The sequence below is a fragment of the Malus sylvestris genome, chromosome 1 (genome assembly GCF_916048215.2).
Source record: "Malus sylvestris chromosome 1, drMalSylv7.2, whole genome shotgun sequence".
Taxonomy (NCBI): Eukaryota; Viridiplantae; Streptophyta; class Magnoliopsida; order Rosales; family Rosaceae; genus Malus; species Malus sylvestris.
In genome coordinates, this window is record NC_062260.1 from 23,196,358 (window position 1) to 23,220,327 (window position 23,970).

Genomic DNA, 23,970 nt, shown 5'->3' on the forward strand with positions numbered 1-23,970 from the left:
AGGTGAAATTCTTGTGTCCCTGACAATCAGGCCAGGTAAATTGTTCAACTCATTTACAAAGGAATGAAACTTTTTCAATAAAATTTGTACCTAAATGAGAAGAGATTCTTGCATCCAGCCGGGCATATGGGGCATATGGGGCATAGACTATTTGGGTGGGCAAAGGTGAGAAAAACAAACAAGGGGACCCTGGGTTTATGAGTATGGCTGTATGGCCTTATTGGTTCGGTCGGCCATATCCATATATATTCCTCTTGCATAAGGTCAAGTGGTACTTAAATATTTCGGGACCGGCTTCTTTGTAAGTGAGTCGAACCACCTAGTTTAATTGTCAGACGCAAAGTTCTTCAATGTTATGGATACATAAGAAGTAAACAAGTTGTAGACACTCCCATACCAACTAACTTCTAGTCTAGTAACACTCCTCTTTTCAATACTAAAATAGGTTTTAAGCTCGAATTTCGATCTCCTCCCGTTAATTCAAACTCGAGTGCATACGAGAGAACACAATCGATTAAACAATGTAGATACGCTCACATCTGCAATGAAAGAGCAGTTTTAGAATTTCCAAATGATATTTAAGAATAGTATAAAATGTGATGGATAAGATCAAGGTAAGTGGATGAGAATTGAGTATTACTTTACTTAGTAAGGATAAATGAGGGCTGTGGGGAAGTGGGGAAGCTCTAAGATTAGTACATGAAATTCAAAGCTGGGAAGCAGACCCAAGGTAAGTAATAGGTATATGTCATACGACCAAGGCCAAGCTTAAGTATTTTATTCACAATTATGCAGCCCAAGGAGACATTGCTCATGTGGAGCAAGAGAAAATTCCAATTTCCAAGCCATTCATACAAACAAGAAATCCGACAGAGTAAATCACAGAGAAATTAATAACAACAAGAAAGTGCACATGCAGAGAAGAATGTCCAAGAATTTCCAATATCTTAATTCAACAACTCAAATTAGCGTCAATACTACGTAAACTATTCAACAACTATCTCTCCCTCGCTACCTTTCTGTTCACCCTTTCATGCCAGCTGCTAAACCCCAAATTCTACAAATGGCAGCCATGACTACTAGCTAGCTAGGAGCTTTTTTTTCCGTTTTTTTCTCATATATTTGAAGCATGTAATTCAAAGGAAACTTAAACGCAGATCCAAAGGTGGAAGGTCCATTTCTGTCCCAACAGTGCAGGTAAAAGCTGATGCCTCCTTGCAATATTCGTTTGCGTGAAATCTCAGCTTCTCTCCCTCAGATTCGTTGAAAGAGTTTATGGGGAAAAGTTGAAGGGTCTCAATCACTCTTGCCGGCTCCGAAACCTGATTTATTTCTGCAAAGAACGGAAAATAAAACCGTGAAAAAAGAATACCAGCACCATATCAGCAAAGAAAATTCAGGTGCATAGTGCATGCTAGAAAAACCCTAAACCGAAGTACTTCAAGAATTTTTTGGTCAATCAAGAAAGAGAAATTTTAACAGCTATGATTAACGGACGTTTTGGAGACGATATGTTCTCCAGATCTCGACGAATGATATCCTTGTCATCAATAGAAACTTTACGCCGCTTTTGTCTTTCTCTGGCTTTGTGATTCTGAAACCAGTAAAAGACGTTCTTGCTCTCGATCTTGCCATAAAAGCTTAGCTGAGAGGAGATTTTCTGAATCTGATCAGTGCTCGGCGTTCGGAGTCCAGACCTGAACAGGTCAGTCAGAACTTTAACCTGTTCTGTAGTTGGATTCCAACGCCCGCACTTGGTTCCACTATTACCATTACCACCATCGCGAAAACTCGATGCTTTAATGCAAAATCCTGACATGCCCTCGTCCATATTTCAGCTTCAAATGGCTAGAAACAAAACCAGTCTGTGCTGCTGCCTCAGGAACTTCCTTTTTCTGAGCTTCTGAACTCAAAACAGTGTGAACTCGTGTGCATATATAATACCCTAAAGTAGACAGTACTTTGGTTTTTTTTTATTATAATTTTTTTGTGTTAGATCTTTGTTTATACACTAGTCTGCGTTGTTTTTAGAGAATTTGAGATTGAATAATTATGTGGATTTGTTCGGTTTTAATTATCTTTGCCCAGTTTTCTGTGCTGAGAGAAAGAGAGGGACATGCGCGAAAGCGGCCAATGTTCAACATTTGTCGGCGAGCAGACAAGATGAAAGTTTTCCCTAAACTATATGGTTTTTACTTACGTTGAGTTCATATGCATTATATATTTCCACATATTTTTTTTAGCTTTTTAAACATTGTGTTTTTATTTATAGTCGTCGAATTGGATAAGTGAAATAGAATCAACCGTCCATAATTAAATATGAGTGTAGAAGGTTAAAAAGATGTGTAAAAATTACTTCCCTATCAATTTTTAGGGTTTTTTGTGCTTTTCAGTTTTAGATGAGCAAAACCCTTCTAACAATGTTTAGATTAAAAAAAAACACTGCTTCATAGAAGAACACTTATTATATATGTGGTTTTTTGTACTTCAAGGGATTTTGCATTTTTGTTATAAAAAAAAAATTAGAGAAGTACTTTATAAAAATGCATTTCCAAACAATTCATAATTAGTATAGTAAGTCCAAGATAACCAGACATTGAGTAAGGCCAAGCATCATTTTTAATTAGTTGGTGTCTGCTAAAGATCATATAGAAGAGTGCAAATCTCCTGGATTATCTTAATTGGGGTATTAGCAGAAAAACGATCGATGCAAGTGAAGGTCAAAATTACACATTGTCTGATTTGCATTGGACGGTTGTGATCGCAACAGACTGACAAAGATACTGAGTTAGGTTGACCCTAAATACTGATTACAGCTCAGTCATATAGAGTGGGGATAATGGATATATAAACCTCCTTTTAATTGAGGATGTGTGGGAACATAAACAAAGCGACAAGAAAGCCACCAAAAATTGAAATTTAGGAGGGACGGACAACGCATGACCAGCCAAAATGGGAAAAGAGAAGAGGAGACATATTGGATTTTCTTATGTCATGTGCCTCCTGTCGTAAGCAACTACATCCCCCTTTTTCCAGTCACTTGGTTTGCTTCATCTTTTATCATTTGATTGAATGTTACCCAATTCTGGGAGTGATCAAAAGTGTAGGAGAAGTTTTGTATTTTAGGGTTTGTCCCTACACAGGGATATGTTGGATGAGAAGGTTTGAACATTAATGGTCATATGCATGATACATACACCATTAGATTTGCATGCGATTTACTTTTTTGAAAAATGGAACTGATCTATACGTTACACATGCTATACTTTTTAACGAATGAACATAAGTTTCATTAATAAATGAGTGCACGACAAAGTGCAGATAAAAAAGTAAAAAAAAAAAAAAAAACACTAGCTAGATTAGCTAGAGGAGGGTCTTCGAAAATAGCTATGGGGTTTAGTCGATGAATGCAAATCTTTAATTAACATGAACTAGAAGTGTATGTGGTGAATGTTCATTGGAAGAGAAATGAAGCTCTGATATGGTAGCTAAATTGGGGATTGATTGGGATGCAGATATTTAAGTTCTTGTGGAGCCTCTAATATACTTTCTGTATGTATACAGTCTACTAATATTATCAGATTTCGTACTTTTTTTTCTTTAGAAGAAGATTCGAACTTGAAACATATTCCAATACGTAAAAAATAAATAAAACTAATCAGGAAGAACGATAAGTTTTGTAATATTTAACCTTATTGATTACTTCAAAACGAGGATAATGGTTTCATGATCCGTTTAATTCAGACGTTTGTGACAAAATCCCAAGAAAAGTCTTCGAGCATGCATGGTTTGATTTGATCTCGCAAGATTTTGAATAAGATATAATATGTTTTGGTAATTGCTAGTCAAGATCGAAGAGCAGTGTGGCCAAGTTGTGTTGCGCACTTTCAACAATTCCCGATGGTGTTCGCATTCACGAGTAAAATATTTGTCTGTTTGCACTTGGCGCAATAGTTTGCTGACTGCTGTCTGTGAATGTGGTCTTCTATCTAACTCATAGGATAAATTTTTAATTGTGACCGGAATACAAGTAGTATCTCACGTGTTTTAATAGGAGTGGTAGAAAATTTTAATTTTTAAATTATTAAAAATTTAGCACATATATCTTACAATTTGTATAGTGACACATATTGTACTATCATGTGTACCGGTCACACTAAAAAATCTCTAACTCCTAGGACTCTCAATAATTAGTACTAAACTAAGAAATAATCTTGTTAATTAGTGAACAGGCTATGCATGTCAGGATGGAGGTGGATTGTCTGCTCTCCCATTTTCATACTCTTTCCATCCCCTCCTGTTTGTGTAGTCACGGTTAAGCCACGTCAACATTTTATATTGATTTTTTTATAAAATAATAAAACAAAAAGTAATAGGAATATAAAATGTTAACATGGCTTAATCGTGACCACACAAAACAGGAGGGGATGGGAAGAGTATGGAAATGGGAGGGCAGACAATCCACCTCCCTTCAAATTTGGTAGGTGGATTGTCTGCCCTCCCATTTCCATACTCTTTCTATCCCCTCCTGTTTGTGTGGTCACGGTTAAGTCACGTCAACATTTTATATTCCTATTACTTTTTGTTTTATTATTTTATAAATAAATCAATATAAAATGTTGACGTAGTTTAACCATGACCACACAAACAGGAATGAATGGGAAGAATATGGAAATGGGAGGGCAAACAATCCACCTCCAATTTGGAGAGATGATGGATTTAATTAATTTGTTTAATCGTGGTAATACCGCACTAGGATTTTTGCTGGGTTGGCATAAGCAATAGGGTTTGCATTTTCCAGGGTAAGGGCCAACCCACGATCATCGTCATCTTGAACATGTCTCCTTTGGAAGCAACTTTTGCCCCTCTTTCTGCTTATGCAGATGAATAATATTTGTTAGAACTGAGTTCGTAAACTAATGGATAGAGAGGTTCAAATCTCTTTTAAACAAAGACTTCCATTCTTCTAAATATTGGCTCTTTTATAGTTTCTTCAATTTCCGATGTCAAACAATACTCTACATTTTACATAAAATATAACATAGGCTTAGTTTTAATTGACACATGTACTCTTCATAAAACCTGACTTTACTGTATGAACTCTATTTTGTTTTACTTTACCCAATGTCTCACTTTACCTTATTCCGTTAACTTCGTCACATAAATCGTTAACTTGCTGACTTGCAGTGTCTTTAATATGATCTTGGTTAAAAGAAAATTATAAAATAGATTAAAATGTGACAAGTTAACGGTTTATATGACGGAGTTTAACAAAATAAGGTAAAGTGAGACACAGTATAGATACATGGAGTGATAGAGTGCAAGAAGTAAAGTGAGATTTTTTTTTTTTTTATCATAGCTAAAAATAAGCCTCAAATATATACTCACTAACGTGAGGCATTTTTGTATCTAACATGTAGACAATTTTTAACAAGTGAAGTGACGTGTGACTTAAATGCGAATATCTAACCCATAATCATATAGCAAGTTAGCAATGGGTGGAAGGGCTTAAAACTTTTTAAGCTCATATATTTTCTTTGATCTTTGTATGTGACATTCTATCAACAAAATTAGGGTTTACGAACTTTATTATCTTAAGGAAAGCATGCTTCTCGATCAAAGCATTTTACTACCTACATTTGACTGAAAATCCCAACTTCCAAATTAGAACCAAAACATTTGAAACCAAGCCAGTACTATTAAACATAAAGAGAGTAAGTTGGAAGTGTGAGATTGGTAAAAGTGCCACGCTGTCCTGTTTGTGTGTCTTTTGTAATTGTCCATCTATCTATCTTAATTTAGTCTAATAGATAATTAGAGCAATGGTCTCTGAATTTTACCTCAATCGGAATTTTGATCTCTGAACTAAAAATCCGTGAGCATGGGGATCTGAACTTGCTATAATATGAAATAATGATTTTTTACGCTAACTCCGTTAGAACTTATATTCAAAATAAAGGGTTTAAAGGGACAAAAATGGATGAAAGTTCTAACGAAGTTAACCAAAATGATCTTTGCTCCACATTAAAACAAGTGCATAAACCAATACTCACGGATTTTTTATTCAGGGACCAAATTATCTCTATCTAACATATCTACAAAGCTATAATGCCTAAGTATAAACATTTTGTCATAATATTTGTGGAAAAGAGTCGGGTAAAGATTTGTGTTATGGTGAATGTGTAAAATGTGAGATTCAAGAAGTCGTAAGCTAGAATTAGGGCACGCGTGAAATCCAGGCCGCCCCATAAACATCTTGCCTTGTTTTCTACTTTCTTGTCTTCCATTGCAGCTGCTGCTGCTGCAGTGGAAGCTTCACCGCCATCATCAAGACAAAAAGGCCAAAAGCCACCCCCACTCAAATCAAACATTCCTTATTTTATAAATTAAGAGAAGAGAATATGAATTTGGGGGAAAAAGATCCAATCATATGTACTGGTTGCTTGCTGCCTGGCATCTAATTAGTGGCCAAAGTCGTTAGATTATTAGGTTTCCTGTTAACCCAGACCCACTAAATTAATTTTGGTTATATTAATTATGATCCGTGTTAACCCACTAACTTAATTTTCGTTGTTATTAATTATTGTTCATGCATATGCACAATTGGTGAATTGCTCCGGCGCTCTCTTCAATCCGTTATGTCACGCGTTCAAATTCACAGTATAAATAAATATCGAATGTATCCAAAAGGAAAAAATTTCATGTACATGCACTTAGTGTGATTCCTAATAATAACGTGTGATATTTTACCCGCTCCATATTCGAATTAACAGATTCATTGGGCAACTCAATGTGTACAAAGCGGATATTTATGGACAAGGGAAGTACAATCTACCAGAAATAAATGCTCTTAACTAGTAAGGCACGGACCCAACCAACAAATGTTTTGGGGGGGGGGGGGGGGAGGCTGAGCCATCTACATAGGAGAGTTGTCCAAAGGTAGGTTAGGACATTTTTGTAAGGCCATCTCCAACCGAAGAGTCCAGAGGGTCAGAAGGCCAAAAATAGCCCTTAAACCGTCTCCAACCGAGGGCTAGGCCAGAGGGCTCGGGAATCTGGGAGAGTTGGAGGGCTGGCTGCTTTCGGCCAGAGCCAGCCAACCCCAGGCTGGCTATTTTTTTTTATATAGTTCTATAATGCTGTCGGTTATAACCGGCAGTAATAGGTATTCATAGGCAAAAAAAATAAAATTATTTACTATTAGTGTCGGTTAATAGTTTGAAATTTTTTTGAACATAATGGCTAGCTAATCAGCTAGCCGTTGGGTTTTTTTTTTTTAATTTAAACATTTCTTTTTTTCTATAAATATGGTGAAGTTCTTTCAATTCTTCACTTCATTTGAAATATTTCCTTCTTCAATATTTCCTTCAATATATTTCTCAATATTTCCTTCAATATTTCCTTCAATATATTTTCCAATATTTCCTTCATCTATAATATTTGTTTCAATTTTTCAATAATTTCCTTCATTTTGTTCCTATAACTTATATTCCACAAAATTTGTTTCATATTTTTTTTTAAATTCCATTTTTTTCCTATAACTTCTATTTCACAAAATTTGTTTCATATTTTTTTTAAATTCCATTTTTTTCTATAACTTCTATTTCACAAAATTTGTTTCATATTTTTTTTTTAATTCTATTTTTTTCCTATAACTTCCTAAGCCATTATACAACATTAAATTAAATTAAGTAACATGAAACAACATTTAAGTTGTAATTTTTAAATAATAAATTATGTTTAGCCCTATGGCCCTTTGTCCCTCGATTGGAGACGGTTTTTTGTGAAAATGCTAAAACGAACCCTTTGGCCCTCTAGCCCTCGGTTGGAGACGAAGGCAAATATGACATTGTACTGTTTATTAAAATATTAATATCTTAGAGAATCTTGGAGGGCCAGAGGGCTAAAACGAGCCCTCTATCCAGCCATCGGTTGGAGATGGCCTAAGTTGGAGTGGGCTAGAGGCTAGGTCCGTTCTTGTACCAAGTTGACTTACCGGCTCCTTCCTCGTTGGGAAACTATTACGGAAGGCTGCAAATTACCAACGAGAAGAGTAGCGCTTACAGGGCTGGGCATACCGGCATACTATAAAACGAAGACAAACTATGCCCCCAAGTAAGCAACGGCTTCGTCAAGAAAGTTCGCCTCTCGAAAAACATTGCAAAAAACAAAATTATCTCAAGTCTCCTGGATTTACAGCAAAGGAGATGAAATTTACAGTGTTAAATATTAGATATGAGCCCGTCAAGAAAGTAAGGGCGTAGGGATGAAAAACCAAGTCAAGCAGGAGTATCAAATCAGTTTTGAGAATTAGGTACCGTTTGGTACACAGACGGGACGGAACGGAACGGAACAAGACGGGACGGAACAAATAATGTAAATATTGAAAAAAACAAGGAGAAATTTTGTCATAAAATGTTATAAATTTATGTTCCACGGATGTGGAACGGGTTGTTCCAGGGGGAAGAGGTGGAACGACAAATCAGCCAAATTTCATCCCATGGGACAACCTGTTCCACAGTTTTTGGGCGCACCAAACGTGGGACGGAACGGCTCCGTCCCGTCCCGTCCCACGTACCAAATGGTACCTTAGGGAACAACCTATTCTGAATATGGTAAAATAAACTATAAAGTCGAAGCTTCAAACAACGGTACAGAAACAGGATACGAACCATAAAATTAGCTCCAAAATTGATCGCGTTTCTAGCCAACAATTAAAGCAGTATTGAAAAGATTGAACAATCCTACCTATATTTTCAATGGAAATAAAAATATTACACCCTTCTCTGCAAACAAAGGCCCCGTTCTCACAGTTGGTCATATATCCTTTGACAGATTACTTTCAAAAGTAGAATCTCATGAAATAGGTTCTGTAGGCAAAGGCATTACAGAACCTGAGCAGCCGTGTTCAATTTTTCGGCTAAGGTGAGCTGTGTCCTTGTGATGCTTGACAAGTACAGTAAGAGCAAGTTGTCCTGTAAGCAACAAACAAAAGGACAAGTTTAACGTCAAAGAAACGCTGGCCAAACTTAAAACCCTAGTATTGAAGGACTATTTTGTATGACTATCCTAGAACAGACAACAGGAGGCTGTGAACAACACTGATGATAGATAACTAAAGTAAATAAATATTCTGAACTGTATCTTTCATGATACAACAAAATGAACCAAAATATATCGTACCTGCAGGCTGTCATTGATAAGCTTATCAAAAGCTGATGGAGACAGTTTCGGAAGAGATGCAATCGTATCAAAAAGAAATCTCCCTATAGTGTTATCTTGTTCAACATGGCCTTCCTGGAAACATGAACCCTCATTAGAATTAAGTAAAATAAATGGAATGACCAGCATAAGAAGGTTAAGTATCATTACTAACCACAACATTGTCAACATATTTGTAAACATCATCAATTAAAGCTAGAAGCCGCTCCATTGAGGCTTCCATTCCTTCAAGATCAGTTGGGAGTTTGTCAACCATTGGGGTCTTTAAAATATCATCTGTCATCATGGAAAAGCATATGATTTTGAATCAGATCTGCATCGTGCTTAAAAGCTCAAACAATCATATCCAAAAATTAGTGGCAAGCTATGAGTTCAACCAATGTACAAAATAAAAGCATAGGCACAAAAATGACAAACTAACTATTTTTTATTGATGTGAAAAGCACATATAACTAGTTCCTTCAACCGATTGTAATTCTCCGAATTACTAGTTCCTTCGAGTTTCCTCCAAAACTTGAGTAAAAGTTACTTCTATTCCATTAAGTCAGAAAACTATACAGGGAAGATCAAGTGAATGTGTTGGGCGTGTGAACACCAATATGACCACACATGATACTACAAACAATTAAAGTTTGGAGGGATAAACCTACATCCAACTCGCTCAGCTTCAACCATGCGAAGATCAAGAGGAATTTCTTGAAACTGCGCAGCAAGTTGCCGATCTCCAAGAGACAAATTCACTGAAACATAAGCTTTTATGGCACCCACTCCATTAACAAATCCAGTATCAACAGTCAAATGAATGGGGTTGGGAGCTTCTCTAGAATAGAATTCATGAAACAATGCACTACCACCAGTAACTCCAAGACCAGTTGAATACCTACAAGTAATAATCAAGGCATAACAATAAGCATTCCAATCAACTTGAAAACTTACAAATGTTTAAAACAAACTCGTATGAACTTTTCGAAATTTGCGAAACTATCATTGGGGAGCATTGAGTTCGCGCTCTCACGTGTACCATGACATTCGAGGATGTTCCCTATTCCATTTATGAATTCGTATTTTTGGCTACCAAGCTTACGCACTAGTTACAGGTTCCGCACCAAATTAAACATAAATTACACAGAGGAAGCAACATTTCACCGGAATGAATATCATTATTAAACACGATATAATTCGAATTCGTCAATTAAAACTGCCTGAAAAGTTGCACGATAATAACTAAGAAATCTAAAACAGAAAAGATAATGATATTTACCATCCAACGATGACTTCCTTGGGATTCACCTTCTGGAGGGATATCAACATATTGTGATGGTACTCAATATCTAAAGCAACCTGAAAATTACACACCGAAACAAAACGTCAGTAAATTCTAACACAGGATCACAATTTCCTCGTGTTCATGAAATTAACCACAATTTTCTCATCAACAAAACAGGGGGAAAACCCAAATCGCTAAATAACAATAAAATTAAAGAAACAAATGAGGAAGAAGAACCTGCTCGGCGCTCATATGAGGAACAGCGTAGGAGTTTCTAATGTCGACAGTTCCGTCAGGTAGGACGGAGCCGAGGAGCGTGCCGATGACTCGCTCCGACTGGTCGGGACGCCTGACGTAGCAATCGCAGATGTTAAAGATGACGAGAGGATGAACCTTCGCCGACAAGCTCGACGACGGAGACGTGGAGAACTGCAACGCAGTGTGCTCGATCACCGCCATTCTCTCTCACCGCCGATGGATCTGGATTTTGCTTAGGGCTAGAGAGTAAGCGACAAAGAGCACGGAGGATGGAGCGAGCACTAGGGTTTTGGGGGATAGAGAGAGAAGAGGGTATTGGATTTCACTTGTTTTTATTTTATTTTATTTTAGGCCTTTCATCATTAAGAAGCCCAATGGTCTAATGGGCCTATCTTGGCCCAAATAGGCTTCAAGAATAAGAGTTGGCAAAATCGAAGTAAGATTCTCTCATCTCCTCTCCTCTATTAATTTTCTATTTTTCTTTCTCTTTCTGCAAAGAAGTCAACACAAGAAATTGACGTGATTTAATTGTGACTGTTTAAATATGAGGAGACTAGAGAGAAGGAGAATTTGGAGAAGATAAAATTCTACTCCAGCAAAATCTGGGACAAGAAACTTGAAGCCATTTTAATCTTTAAATAAATTTCCTTAAAAATCACATAATATTGGATTAAATATGATTGCAAACTTCATTTAAGGTATGTTAGAGGGAAAAAGTGGAGCTAACTTTCACATTTTGGCCAATTGATGGTAGAGATGCACTATTTGTGAAGAAAACTAATCACTTCTCAATCTTGGTTATGAACGAATAAAACTTTACCATATTGGGAGAGTAAAAGAGACATGTTTTATTTCTGAACAGATAATCTATTTCTTTCAACTCTGATAAATTTTGAAAGTTAATATTTATTTCTTACGTCAACATACCTCAAAAATAGCAAATTATTAAATTCAATCATAGGCATCAAACCTAGTATCTTCTAAGAGCAAGTCCACCCATCATTGAGCCATTTAATACTATGGTTTAGTGGTATTTCTCTTCATATGTAAATGAGAGGTTTTAGGTTCGATTATCGTTAAATGTGAATTTGAACCACATTATTGATAACTCATTGAGAGTCTTATTCCACTCTCCCATTCCCTTAATGTAGACATTTTGTTTAAAAAATGAAAAAATAAAAAAATAAAGTCCACCCATCCTTGGATGGAAAGGGCAAGGGCAAGGGCATAAAAACAAGGGAAAGGGATTCAGAGTTCCTTCCATCAAATTCATCTCATCAATCAATTCGGACCTTTGAAATTTAATTTAACCGCTAAAGCTGTTATAACTTTTAAAATGATATCCTATTTTTAACCGTTCAATCAAATTTTAAAAACACAAATTAATTGATGGGATGAATTTGGTGGAAGGGATCCAGAATCCCTTTCCAAAAACAAGGGCCCAAAATGAAGAAGGCAATCAGCTCCACCAAGCCTGTCGGACTGCCCAGCCAACATTACGCGCATGCTAGTGCTATGTTCGGCGGAGCAGGCTGTCATGTTTTGATAGGTACAAGGAGGACCACGACATGATTTGATCAGGTATGAATGCTACCATGCCGATATGAATTTAATTAAGCTTCCCGATGAGCTTTCAAAACGGTATAAAGTTTATGAACCAGATTATGAGAAAAGTCGGGACCAAAAAACAAAACATGTAGGATTGATAATATGACGATACTAAAGAAATCAAAATTTTAATTTACGTTTTATATACCACATAATGTGATGATTGATTGTTTGACTTATTTTTTAAATCATTATAAAAGGGAGTTTTGCTATTAATCTCTACATCATATGGTTTACAAAAAATGAACAATTTTTTTTATCTATGTAGCATTTTTCATGAGAATAACTACTCTTTAGTCAATGGAATTCATGGTTGTTAATAAATGTATGGTAAATCAAGAATTACAATAATTTGAATATTTTGTGTAATAAAAATGAAATCTGAATCATATTCATTCTAATCCTCAATTTTAGTAAAACGTGTCATTAGTATATATAATGTCGGTATATGAGCATCTACAACACTACTAATTATATATTTGTTATTTTACATGAAAATAATCAAAATAACTCAAAATCTTTTAATAGCCACAGTTTAAGCATAACCATCTCCAACGATATTAGGCCTGAATTCAGCCTTGTGCCTTCGAGAATTTCTGGAAGGGCAAACTCTTTGGAGTAAGCCATAGTACACAACCACCACAGGGTGGCTCAAGTGACAAATTTTCAGATCCGTATTTCACACAATACGTCTTGGATTCGATTCCTGACATTGGTGAGTCACACGATAGTAGTCAAATGGATGCTGAAATACCTCTGTGAATCTTCCCTGCCCGCGGAATAGTCGATTGTCATGATGAAGCTACTAAATGGTCCTTTTTTTCTAAACAAAACAAATATTACATATTTTATTATAGGAAAATTCTATTCTAATCCTTGTCTAAGATTACTTTTTGAATAAAATCTTATCTAAGATTAAAAATTAATTCTAATCCTTGACATTTAATTGTAACGTTTTAATATTAAATAGGTTGTAATTGTAACATCCCACATCGTCCAGGGGTTATGATCATATAAGCCTTATATGTATATTCTCATCTACCTAGCATGAGGCCTTTTGGGAGCTCACTGGCTTCGGATTCCATCGGAACTCCGAAGTTAAGCGAGTTCGCAAGAGAGCAATCTCATGATGAGTGACCCACTGGGAAGTTCTTGTGTGAGTTCCCAGAAACAAAACAGTGAAGGCGTGGTTGAGGCTCAAAGCGAACAATATCGTGCTACGGTGGAGTTGAGCCCGGGATTTGACAATTTGGAATAAGAGCCAATTTCTGGCCGGATGTGTGCCAACGAAGACGTCTAAGGGAGGTGGATTGTAACATCCCACATCACCCAGGGGTGAGGATCTTGTAAGCCTTATATGTATATTCTCATCCCTACCTAGCACGAAGCCTTTTGGGAGCTCACTGGCTTCGGGTTCCATCGGAACTCCGAAGTTAAGCGAGTTCGCGCGAGAGCAATCCCATGATGGATGACCCATTGGGAAGTTCTCATGTGAGTTCCCAAAAACAAAACCGTGAATGCGTGGTCGGGGCCCAAAGCAAACAATATCGTGATACGGTGGAGTTAAGCTCGAGATGTGGTGAGGACCCGGGCCAGGATGTGATAGTAATAATTGTTGAGTTTTTTGTTTGTAGGTTATATATTGATTCCCATAAATAATAAAAATGTTATTTATCATTGATAGTTATTAAGTTCACATAATAAGAAAAGTCATATATTATCATATTTTTTTTATTGTGCGTAAATTTCTCCATCTATATGTATATGCATATTACATACATATGTATATTTAGATACTATAGTTACGTACCAATACATTTGTATCGATACATTCGTACCGAAAGTTATTGTTTGGGCCCAAAAATAGTGTTGGTTGGGCTGAGTTTAGAATCCTTCTCGGCCCAGTGTTGGTTGGACCGAGTTTAGAATTCTTCTCAGCCCAGAAGCCGTGTACAGGTGTCGTTGGGAGTTATGTAGCTCATGGGCCGCGCGGTCGAAGTTGGCCATGTCCCATCGGGGAATTGGGGATGTGGACGAGTCCTGTTATGAGAAGGAGTTTCGACAAGATCAGGATGCTGGAATTGAATACAGCCTGGTAACGAGTTATGTTCAAAGTCCTAGTAAGAATAGGATTGGCCGAGATAAAGTTGAATCAGGGAAATGAGTTATAATTCGGGATTGATTGAGATTCAATACAGGTGTCGTTGGGAGTTATGTAGCTCATGGGCCGCGCGGTCGAAGTTGGCCATGTCCCATCGGGGAATTGGGGATGTGGACGAGTCCTGTTATGAGAAGGAGTTTCGACAAGATCAGGATGCTGGAATTGAATACAGCCTGGTAACGAGTTATGTTCAAAGTCCTAGTAAGAATAGGATTGGTCGAGATAAAGTTGAATCAGAGAAATGAGTTATAATTCGGGAGTGATTGAGATTCAATATAGGTTGGATGTTATAAATAGAGATGGAAGACATCGAAACAAGATCCCTCTAACTTAACACACAAACTGCCCATCGCAAACCCTTGCTCTACGCGAAACCTCTCAACAACCTTGAGATTTTTTTATTTTCCTTTTTTGCCAACACAACTTCAGTTTGGATAAACAGCACTGTGAAGGCAACTGGCGAACACTTTCAGTTTGGATAAACAGCACTGTTGCCGTAGAATAAGCCGACCGTGAAGCATCTTCAATTTGGATAAACAGCACTAGGACAGGGCTGACTGGTTATCTATCCAAGTATCGGTTGAGAATGATTTTTGAATCCTTATCGGCATGGGTCATCTCATTAACCTTCTCAGCGAAGCGAGGTGTTACAAGTTACTATACTCGGCACATTGAACGCCGAGTCGTTTATGATTGGTTATTCGCAAGTAGGTTTTAGAGTCCGGCATTCTGACGGCCGAACCACTTTCATAATCAAGACATGTATTTATTTTGAATACATGTGTCCTTATACTCTAGTGTCGATTCGGCGTGCTTATACTCTTACGAATATAATCACGGTGACCGAATACGACGCCGTCAATTTGTGAACTTCGCAGAACTAGTAGCTATGTCTTCAAGCTTTAGAACCTGAAGGTCGAGGCGTGTTCTTTCCTCGGCCGCAGTCGCAAGATCGAGAAGTCAATCGCACACCAACGCAACATCAACAAATTTTACTCCTCGGCCGAGCTCGGCTGACGAGTTGGCACGCCCCGCATACAACTGAAGGACGTAGTTAGCTTACTAATTATTCGGCCTGCGCGCCACGTAGGCTTGGTAGTTTTTAGGGTCAACAATTATGTACCACTATATTCTTATCGAAACTTACGAACCGATACTTATGTACTTATAAGTAATATAAGGTACCTAAAGTTATGTACCGATATTTCCGTACTTATGATAAAATAAGATACCGAATGTTATGTATAAATTGATTTTGTTATGCTGTTGAATTTTTTTAATAATGAGAATTTGAATTTTGAATAATTTTTTATCTATTAATATGATTAGAGCACAAAATAAAAAACATAATTATGGATGGGTAAATAATTTCGAATGGCAAGTTCATAAATTATAAATGTGCTATAATTACTTAAATATGTAAGTTTTAAAAATAGAGACTTATATTAGATTATGAAAACTATTCAGGTTAAAATTTAAAAACAATCTTATTGAAACCCTAAAATCTAAAAACCCCTTTTATTATTAACAACTCAATCCTTTTTATTATTTTGTTATTTAACTATCAACCACTACTATCACCAAAGTTTTGATATATTTCAAGTTGATCTTTTTGTTAAATTATCTTTATACTTGTGTTGACCCCTAAAAACTACAAAGCCTACGTGGCGCGCAGGTCGAATAACTAATGAGCTAATTACGTCATTCGGTTGATGCAAGGCGTGCCAACTCATCGGCTGAGCTCGGCCGATGAGTAAAATATGTTGATGTTACGTTGGGTGCGCGGCTGAGTTCTCAATCTTACGACTGCGGGCGAGGAAGGAACACTCTCGGCCTTTGGGTTCTAAACCTTGAAGATAAGGCTGCTAGTTCTGTGAAGTTCAATATCAAATTCGGCTTTCAATGTGTCGAATGTAGTAACTTGTAACACCTCACTTCGCCGAAAAAGCTAATGAGATGACCTCTGCCAATAGGGATTCGAAAATCCTTCTCGACCGAGACTTGGATAGATAACCAGTCGGCCATGTCGCAGTGCTGTTTATCTAAACTGAAGGTACTTCACAGTCAGTTGATTCTATGGCAACAATGTTGTTTATCTAAACTAAAGATGTTTGCCGGTTGCTTTCACAGTACTGTTTATCCAAACTAAAGATGTGTTGGCGAAAGGGGAAAATAAAAATCTCAAGGTTGTTGAGAGGTTTCGCATAGAGCGAGGGTTTGCGCAGGGCAGTTTGTGGGTTGAATTGGAGGTCGGCCTTCCGTTGCCATTGCATTTGTATTTATAGGACTGAAGTACTTGCTTTGCACGGTCAGATAATGTTGCAGAGTTTAATTGCAACTCTAATTCCTAAAATTAATCTGCGTCAAAAGCCAAGCATATCCTCAGATTCTAGTTCGTGACTTCTAAAATAAAGCCTATCTAGGCTTCCACATCACATCAGAAACCTAGAGGACCTAGGCTTCAGATCTCATAAAAAAAATCTTCATCAGAAGCCTTTTAAAACCATTTGATCACTTCCATCACCATAGCCTACCTAGGTTTCCTATGTCATCATTACAAACCTAGCTTTTCTAGGCTTGTCTCATCATCACCCAAAGCCATCAACTTTATTGTGGCATGCATCATGACCTTATCTGAATGCATTTCAAATTCATTTTTAGCTTCCATGTAACGTCAGATATCCCAAATCAACTCGAACTGTACTGCTCGCTTGGGATATAATTCACATCATATTTATTTGGTTGAAGAAGACGCTAGGATAATGCATATTAAAAGATAATTTTTATGATAAAAATCATAATATTATCCTTTAATAATGACAAAAATTATCTCAACTTTTCCATCCAACGATTGAGAGTTATGCTCACTCAACGGCCTTGATTGCACGGCCCGATGGTGTAAATTTGGGTCCAAACAACTTAGTTAAATATAACTTTTGGAGAGTTTTCAAATGGGAATTGTTTTTGGCACTCCAAAAATCTCATTTTACACTCCAAACTTTCTATAATTAGAAAAAAAAAATTACACTTATGAAGAGCTAAAATTTAAGGTGTAACGAAAGTAGAAGCCGATGGTTTTCTTAAGATGCTCAAAATGATTAGTTGCGAAAAAAAAAACTAATGAAAATGACTTGAAAACTTTGAATTTTAACGAAAAAAAAAAGTGTTGTAAGTGAATAGTACTATGATTGACTTTTTAGAGTAAAAATATGATTTTTCGTTAAAATGAACAGTACCATAAGCTTTACATTAAAGTTCCCAAAAAATTATGATTTAAAATAATCCCATATCGGGGCGTTGCAGTAGATAAGTTTTTTTAATAAAATAATTCATCGACCACTTACAAGTTGTACACAATTTTGTAATTTCATATTTCAATATACCTTAAACATCGTAGGTAATTTAATCCAATCCTTTAAACCATCCTACGCCTAAAGTGATTTATTAAAAAACATAGTTATTAGTAGATAGGATTTGGACCATTGCCCTAATATCATTTAAAGACGTGCCCACAACTGTTATTTTTTTATATTTTTTTAGAAGAGAGAGAGTAAACCTCAATTTATTTGAAAATGAAATTGTTATTAGCACTTTAAAAACCTCAATATTTCTTTCTAATTATAAAAAGTTTGAAGTGTAAAATGAAATTTTTAGAGTGCTAGTAACAATTCAATTTTCAAATAAATTGAGGTTTACTCTCTCTGTTCTAAAAAAATATAAAAAATAAAAGTTTGTGGGCATGTCTTTAAATGATATTAGGCCAGTGGTCCAAATCCAATCTACTAATAATTATGTTTTTAAATAAATCACTTTAGGCGTAGTTTGGTTTAAAGGATTGGATTAAATTTACCTATGATGTTTAAGGTATATTGAAATATGAAATTACAAAATTGTGTACAACTTGTAAGTGGTCGATGAATTATTTTATTAAAAAACCTTGTCTACTGCAACGCCCCGATAGGGGATGATTTTAAACGATAATTTTTTGGGAACTTTAATGAAAAACTCCCGATAATGTTCACTTTAACGAAAAACTATATTTTTACTCTAAAAAGTCAATCATTATACTATTCACTTACAACATTTTTTTGTTTTTTTTTCGTTAAAATTTAAAGTTTTCAAGTCATTTTTATTATTATTATTATTTTTTTTTTTTTGCGTCTAATCATTTTGAGCATTTTAAGAAAACTATCGGCATCTACTTTCGTTATAACTTATACCTTAAATTTTAGCCGACTATTGATTCTGATTCAGACATGCATCCGCATCTCAGATTCAACTACTAAATTGCTAATGAAATGACCTGTGGTTTTGTTTATGCGTCTAATGAATTATTAAACATGTAATTAAGCTCAATTAACAAGAAGTCACCACATCATCGTTGGCTTGGTGACCACTTGCTACCTAACTTCAACAACTCCTTTCCTTCTCTCTCCAATAATTTCTTTAAGACTTAATTAGATTAATAGTTCTGTGGTTATAGGCTTATAGGATAGTTGAAATATAGCATTTGTGGTAAAAAAAAAAAAATTATGATTTAAACTCTGTGATACAACATGTTAGAATTGAGGAGAAGGATTGTCTGCCCTCCCATTCTCATACCCTCCTGTTTTGTGCGGTCACGGTTAAGCCAAGTCAACATTTTATATTAATTTTTTTATAAAAATAATAAGACAAAAAATAAATGTTGATGTAGTTTAACCATGACCGCACAAAACAAGAGTATGAGGAGGGGAGGGCAGACAATCCATCTCCTAGAATTGATGCTCAAAATTGAAAATTTCGTCAATTTTCTATTAATTATTAGTACGTGAGCCGACCACACATGTTAACAATTAACAGAAATGTTCATTTTAGCCTAATATGTGTATAGAGATTAAAGAGTTCCGTTTTAGTCTAATATGTTCAGCTCATATACTAATAATTAACAACAAAATTGACGAAATTTTCAATTTTGAATATAAATCTTAACAGACTTTATCATAAAAGATTAGATCCTAATTTTTTCAACACAAGAATTATCTTTCAACTATTTTATAACCACGAAAACTATTAATTCAATTAGGCCTTTATTTAATTCCCAAGTAAATGGCGACCCGGAATAAAGGTGGGTGTAATTTCCGAAATTGAAAAATAGAAATATTTACTAAGTTACCCATGAACTTGTATGAAGCTGTAATTTTTTTTCTGAATTTTAATTAGTCAATTTTCCTTGAACTTTAGTCTTAAGCCATTTACCCGCTAGAACTTTGATAAATAGACAATTTTCCCCTTGATGTTAGTTCATTCAAGAAATAAACGGTTAAAATTAAAGTTCAGAGAAAATTTGATTATGTATAAAAGTTCAAAAAGATAATCGGTTAAAATTAAAATTATAAAAATAATTCAATAATTATAAAAATTCAGAAATTAATCAACTAAAATTAAAATTCAGAAAGCCAAAGACAAACATGCCGTAGAAAAATACACAAATTCACAGCCACTTGATGCAAATCAAATGAGCACTCACCATCAGATGATTCAGATGGATGGGAATGGTGGGGCCTCTCCCTAAAAAAGAAAGGAGCAGAGGGCCCTTTGTCTTGAAAGTTGAAACGCATCCACCAACACACATGTTTTTGCTTTGCTCATATCACTATTAATTAACAGCTTAATAACTTAATTACGTACAAAATACCCTTAAAACAAAAGCATTACATATGAGAAAATAACACAAACTCGATTGAAGATTGGCTTGAAAGATGATCGTAAAACGATTTGAGACGTAATTAACGGTAATCACTTGGACTTGAAAGGGATGGCCCTGATCACAACCACGTGGTACAAAGCTGCAAGTGCTGCCCCAATGAACGGTCCAACCCAGAATATCCACTGCCACAATGAAAAATAAAATAAACTAAAAGTTAGAACAAAAGTTCAGAATCCATTGAATGCGTTTTTGAAATTGGAATACAACACTGGCTTTTGGAGAGTGCTCCCCACAAAAGCACTTTCATTTAAGAACAGTAGTGCTTCTTGTAAAAGCAGTTTTGGATCAATTAGGAAGGCTTACGTGGTCATCCCAGGCATGCCGCTTGTTGTAGATGATGGCAGCGCCAAGACTTCTTGCTGGGTTGATGCCAGTTCCGGTGACGGGGATGGTGGCCAAGTGCACCAAGAACACGGCGAACCCAATTGGCAACGGAGCCAAAATCTGTTCAAAACCCATTCAAAATTCACAGCCAGTTAATCACCAAACCAAATTAAACGCCAACAAAATAATAAAATCAGGAAGTTCAAGCTCAGCTAGGCAAATGATCGGAGACTAAACATGCGTACCGGAACGTGGGAGTCTCTGGCGCTACGCTTAGCGTCAGTGGCGGAGAAAACGGTGTAGACGAGGACAAAGGTGCCGATGATCTCAGCACCAAGTCCTTGACCCTTGGTGTAACCATGGGCAACAGAGTTGGCACCACCGCCCAGCATCTCGAAGGTGGAGCTCTTCTCGAAGCCCTTCACGACGGCGGCACCGGCGATAGCTCCGAGGGTCTGCATAACTATGTAGAACAACGCCCTGGTCAGCGACAGCTTCCTGGCCAAAAACAGCCCGAAAGTCACCGCCGGGTTTATGTGACCACCTGAGATATAAACAATAAGATCAACCCCGTTAATCAAGATTTATTTATAATTAAGAATGGATAAATGACACGGCTGCGTTTTATGGGGGGAAATTAATTACCGGAGATGCCGGCGGTGCTGTAGACGAGGGCGAAGATGGTCCCTCCAAAAGCCCAAGCGATTCCTTGAATCCCGACCGTCGTGCACTTCGACTTCGACTTGACAACGCCCATCACCGTCAAGATTGTGATGTAGAGGAACAGGAAAGTGGCGATGAACTCGGCGATCCCGGCCCTGTAGAACGACCATGACGTCAGCTCCCCGGGCTCGAACAGTGGAGCAGGGGGCGGTTCCTTGTAGTCCTTCCCGTCGTCCTGGCTCTGAGCCGACGTCCCGATCGGCTGCCTCTCCGAGTACTTGTTTGCTCCCAGCCTAACATCTTCTTCCTTTCCCTCCATTATCGCTTTAAGTACAAGATCAGACCAAGCAGATATCGAGGTCTCGGTGACTGATGACCGTTGGATCTTTGTGATCTGAGAGTGTGAGGAATGGCTGTGTTATGAGTGGATTACAGGGTGGGACTTATATAGCACAGCGAGCGCCTGAGTTTTGGAAGCTGGTGAAGTGAGGGAGGGTGGTGGCGGGACCCAACGGCTTTATTAATTTTGATTTTATTTAACTTATTTATTTTTATTACCATGTGAGCGACCAATGATTTTTAACAAGTTGTGGTAATTTTTTGCACATACTCATTAATTTGATATAAAACGACATAATAATAGTAGGCGGTCGTTTAATTCGTCATCTAGTCGGATCATTATCAAGTTACATGTTAATAATTTGTTAACAAATCATGTTGTTATCGAATTAACGGTTAAGAACATGATAAGATAATATGTATGACATGAAAATGATCCATTTGCTAGGTCTAGACATTAGCATGATAATTTTTTCATGACACGTTAAACTAATACGAAACGACGTGGCTTGTTAAGTAATCGGATTGTTATTGTGTCGGCAGTTAACAACTGTTAAAATAATAAATTTGATACGATATAATTTGTTAAGATAACTAGAAAATGCCTAGAAAATAATACAAAACATGACAAATATGATTCGTTTGTTAGGTCAAATTTTCTAGGCATTTCACGAAAAGTGACGTGTAAATAGGCTAAAGAAAATTAGTAAGTTACTTTCCACGTGGCGCGATTGTGTTCGCAAATTGTATGAGGTACTGCACCGTCCAATCACATCATCTACAGTTAAATAGTGCTTCAGACTGCGTATTTCAATTGATGAGATGAGACAGAACAACGGGTCTATCATTTGAATTTTGGTTTGTTTGACAAATTGTTGTGCCTAACTCTTATTAATGCGTGGGCACGGTTCGGAATGAATCCGTTTGTTTATCAACGTAAGCAAATTAATTGGCAGTGAAGTTATGCAATGCAATTTGTTTTAGTTATAACTAAATTAAGAAGAGATAATAATCAAATCACGATTGAGTCATTTAATCGATTCGATTTATATATAGGTCGCGTTGCATCAAAGCAAACTACTTATAATTTGGTTCGGTTCGTTTGAAAATACTTTCTTAGTGCTAAAATTGAATCAAACACGTGAAATCGGTTTGATTCAACTAGTTTTGTACCTACTCTTTAAGTTAGTTATCCGTGATCGAGCGAGTAACTCTTAATTGTTTATTGCGTTATTATCTGAAGCAAAATTCAACATCTACCATCGTCTATAGTTAAGTTCATACGATAATGTTTGGCTCGTGCTTTTAATTAATCAATTTTTATGCTAACTGCTAGGTGGCAGCAGGTAAAGAAGCCTTCAATCATTTATCATCTGATGTGTTTGATTCTCTCCATCCATTTAATTATGTTATTTTTATTATATATAAATAATATGATACCAACCCATGATTAATTTTTTCTTCGTTCTGCAAAGGCTGCAAACACTCAAAGGATATGAACTGCTGTGTACAAAGACAACTCCTTTTGCTTAAACAACAAATTATCAAGGCTGTAATGGGATCATGGAATTAAATATGCTATAAAAATTATGGTACCGCTCCACTATCACAATATGTGGCCTCGCAGTTTTGCGATGACTTATACGGTCGTTGTGTTGATCTGTTGTGTTTATTATGTTTTTGTTATAAATTCGTACTTGTAATGTTTTGTATGGTAAGACAGTGTTTGTGGTAGCCGTATAGGGTTTATTTTTGTTTGTTTCATTACACAAATTTACTTCAGATCAATTTCTTGGTCACTAGAACTGATGTCCTCGATTGGCAACCTTTGTAATTATTTGTGAAGTTCAATGAAATACCATTCTATCGCTTCGTGTAAAAAGAAATGCTAAAAAAATAAATAAAAAGGCTTGCCAATGCATTAGTAATGGAGACTCATAGTTTAGTTTTGTGGTAATCGCAATGACGTTTTTGGATAATGAAAAATAATGTTGCATGTCGTTGTTATATTTAATCATCTCCCATTCTTTATGGGATAATGTTTCCCCCATTTTTTTGTGCCAGAATTCATAGGTTATATATATATATATATATATATATAGAATTTGGAGGCATCACATGGGGTGGAGCTTCGATGACCTAGCCCGACGGCCCGTCATTTTAACGTTTCAAACTCAAATACATTTAGAAAATAAAACGAGTATGATTGTATACAAATGATGATAAAAAATAAAAATAAAAATAAAAATTCGAAATCGAAAAAACTACAATAGAATGAGGATGTCGTTTGGACCACATGCGCACCATGGCAGTGGCTGGCTAGTCAGCTTCACAAGTGGGCTCTCAAATTAGTACTGGAAAATTTTCTTATTTTTGCCA

The 23,970-nt window shown here is 36.4% G+C and overlaps 3 protein-coding genes and 2 long non-coding RNA genes across 5 annotated transcripts in view; 2 read left to right on the forward strand and 3 right to left on the reverse strand.

Moving 5' to 3' along the window:
• Positions 1-23,970, forward strand: part of LOC126623950 (uncharacterized) — a 53,182-nt gene that overhangs the window by 7,098 nt on the left and 22,114 nt on the right. The gene's annotated exons all lie outside the window — the stretch shown is intronic.
• Positions 915-2,131, reverse strand: LOC126623920 (WUSCHEL-related homeobox 7-like). Its single transcript, XM_050292899.1, has 2 exons — positions 1,498-2,131; positions 915-1,333 (listed from the first exon to the last, which is right to left on the reverse strand). Exons 1-2 carry the CDS (start codon positions 1,829-1,831, stop codon positions 1,137-1,139), a joined length of 531 nt encoding a protein of 176 aa, XP_050148856.1. The 5' UTR covers positions 1,832-2,131; the 3' UTR covers positions 915-1,136.
• Positions 8,198-8,665, forward strand: LOC126623942 (uncharacterized). The gene is made up of 2 exons (XR_007623941.1): positions 8,198-8,314; positions 8,594-8,665. It is a non-coding gene; the product is annotated as an uncharacterized LOC126623942 (long non-coding RNA).
• On the reverse strand, positions 8,657-11,063 carry LOC126623912 (eukaryotic translation initiation factor 3 subunit F-like). The gene is made up of 6 exons (XM_050292888.1): positions 10,727-11,063; positions 10,484-10,563; positions 9,873-10,102; positions 9,377-9,498; positions 9,184-9,297; positions 8,657-8,975 (listed from the first exon to the last, which is right to left on the reverse strand). Exons 1-6 carry the CDS (start codon positions 10,946-10,948, stop codon positions 8,886-8,888), a joined length of 858 nt encoding a protein of 285 aa, XP_050148845.1. The 5' UTR covers positions 10,949-11,063; the 3' UTR covers positions 8,657-8,885.
• On the reverse strand, positions 19,909-21,681 carry LOC126623902 (aquaporin PIP1-2). The gene is made up of 4 exons (XM_050292881.1): positions 21,235-21,681; positions 20,835-21,133; positions 20,569-20,709; positions 19,909-20,387 (listed from the first exon to the last, which is right to left on the reverse strand). The coding sequence occupies exons 1-4, from the start codon at positions 21,569-21,571 to the stop codon at positions 20,295-20,297; spliced, it is 870 nt and encodes a 289-aa protein (XP_050148838.1). The 5' UTR covers positions 21,572-21,681; the 3' UTR covers positions 19,909-20,294.

What these genes read in the sequence shown, in the direction of transcription:
- LOC126623920 (XM_050292899.1), bottom strand. Translation starts at nt 1,831, where the DNA reads ATGGACGAGGGCATGTCAGGATTTTGCATTAAAGCATCGAGTTTTCGC. An exon ending in GAACATATCGTCTCCAAAAC is followed by an intron (nt 1,334 to 1,497) that starts GTCCGTTAATCA and finishes CGTTCTTTGCAG; the next exon opens with AAATAAATCAGGTTTCGGAG.
- LOC126623912 (XM_050292888.1), bottom strand. Translation starts at nt 10,948, where the DNA reads ATGGCGGTGATCGAGCACACTGCGTTGCAGTTCTCCACGTCTCCGTCG. An exon ending in AAGGAAGTCATCGTTGGATG is followed by an intron (nt 10,103 to 10,483) that starts GTAAATATCATT and finishes TATTACTTGTAG; the next exon opens with GTATTCAACTGGTCTTGGAG. An exon ending in AATATGTTGACAATGTTGTG is followed by an intron (nt 9,298 to 9,376) that starts GTTAGTAATGAT and finishes TCATGTTTCCAG; the next exon opens with GAAGGCCATGTTGAACAAGA.
- LOC126623902 (XM_050292881.1), bottom strand. Translation starts at nt 21,571, where the DNA reads ATGGAGGGAAAGGAAGAAGATGTTAGGCTGGGAGCAAACAAGTACTCG. An exon ending in CAGCACCGCCGGCATCTCCG is followed by an intron (nt 21,134 to 21,234) that starts GTAATTAATTTC and finishes TTTATATCTCAG; the next exon opens with GTGGTCACATAAACCCGGCG. An exon ending in GGCATGCCTGGGATGACCAC is followed by an intron (nt 20,388 to 20,568) that starts GTAAGCCTTCCT and finishes TCATTGTGGCAG; the next exon opens with TGGATATTCTGGGTTGGACC.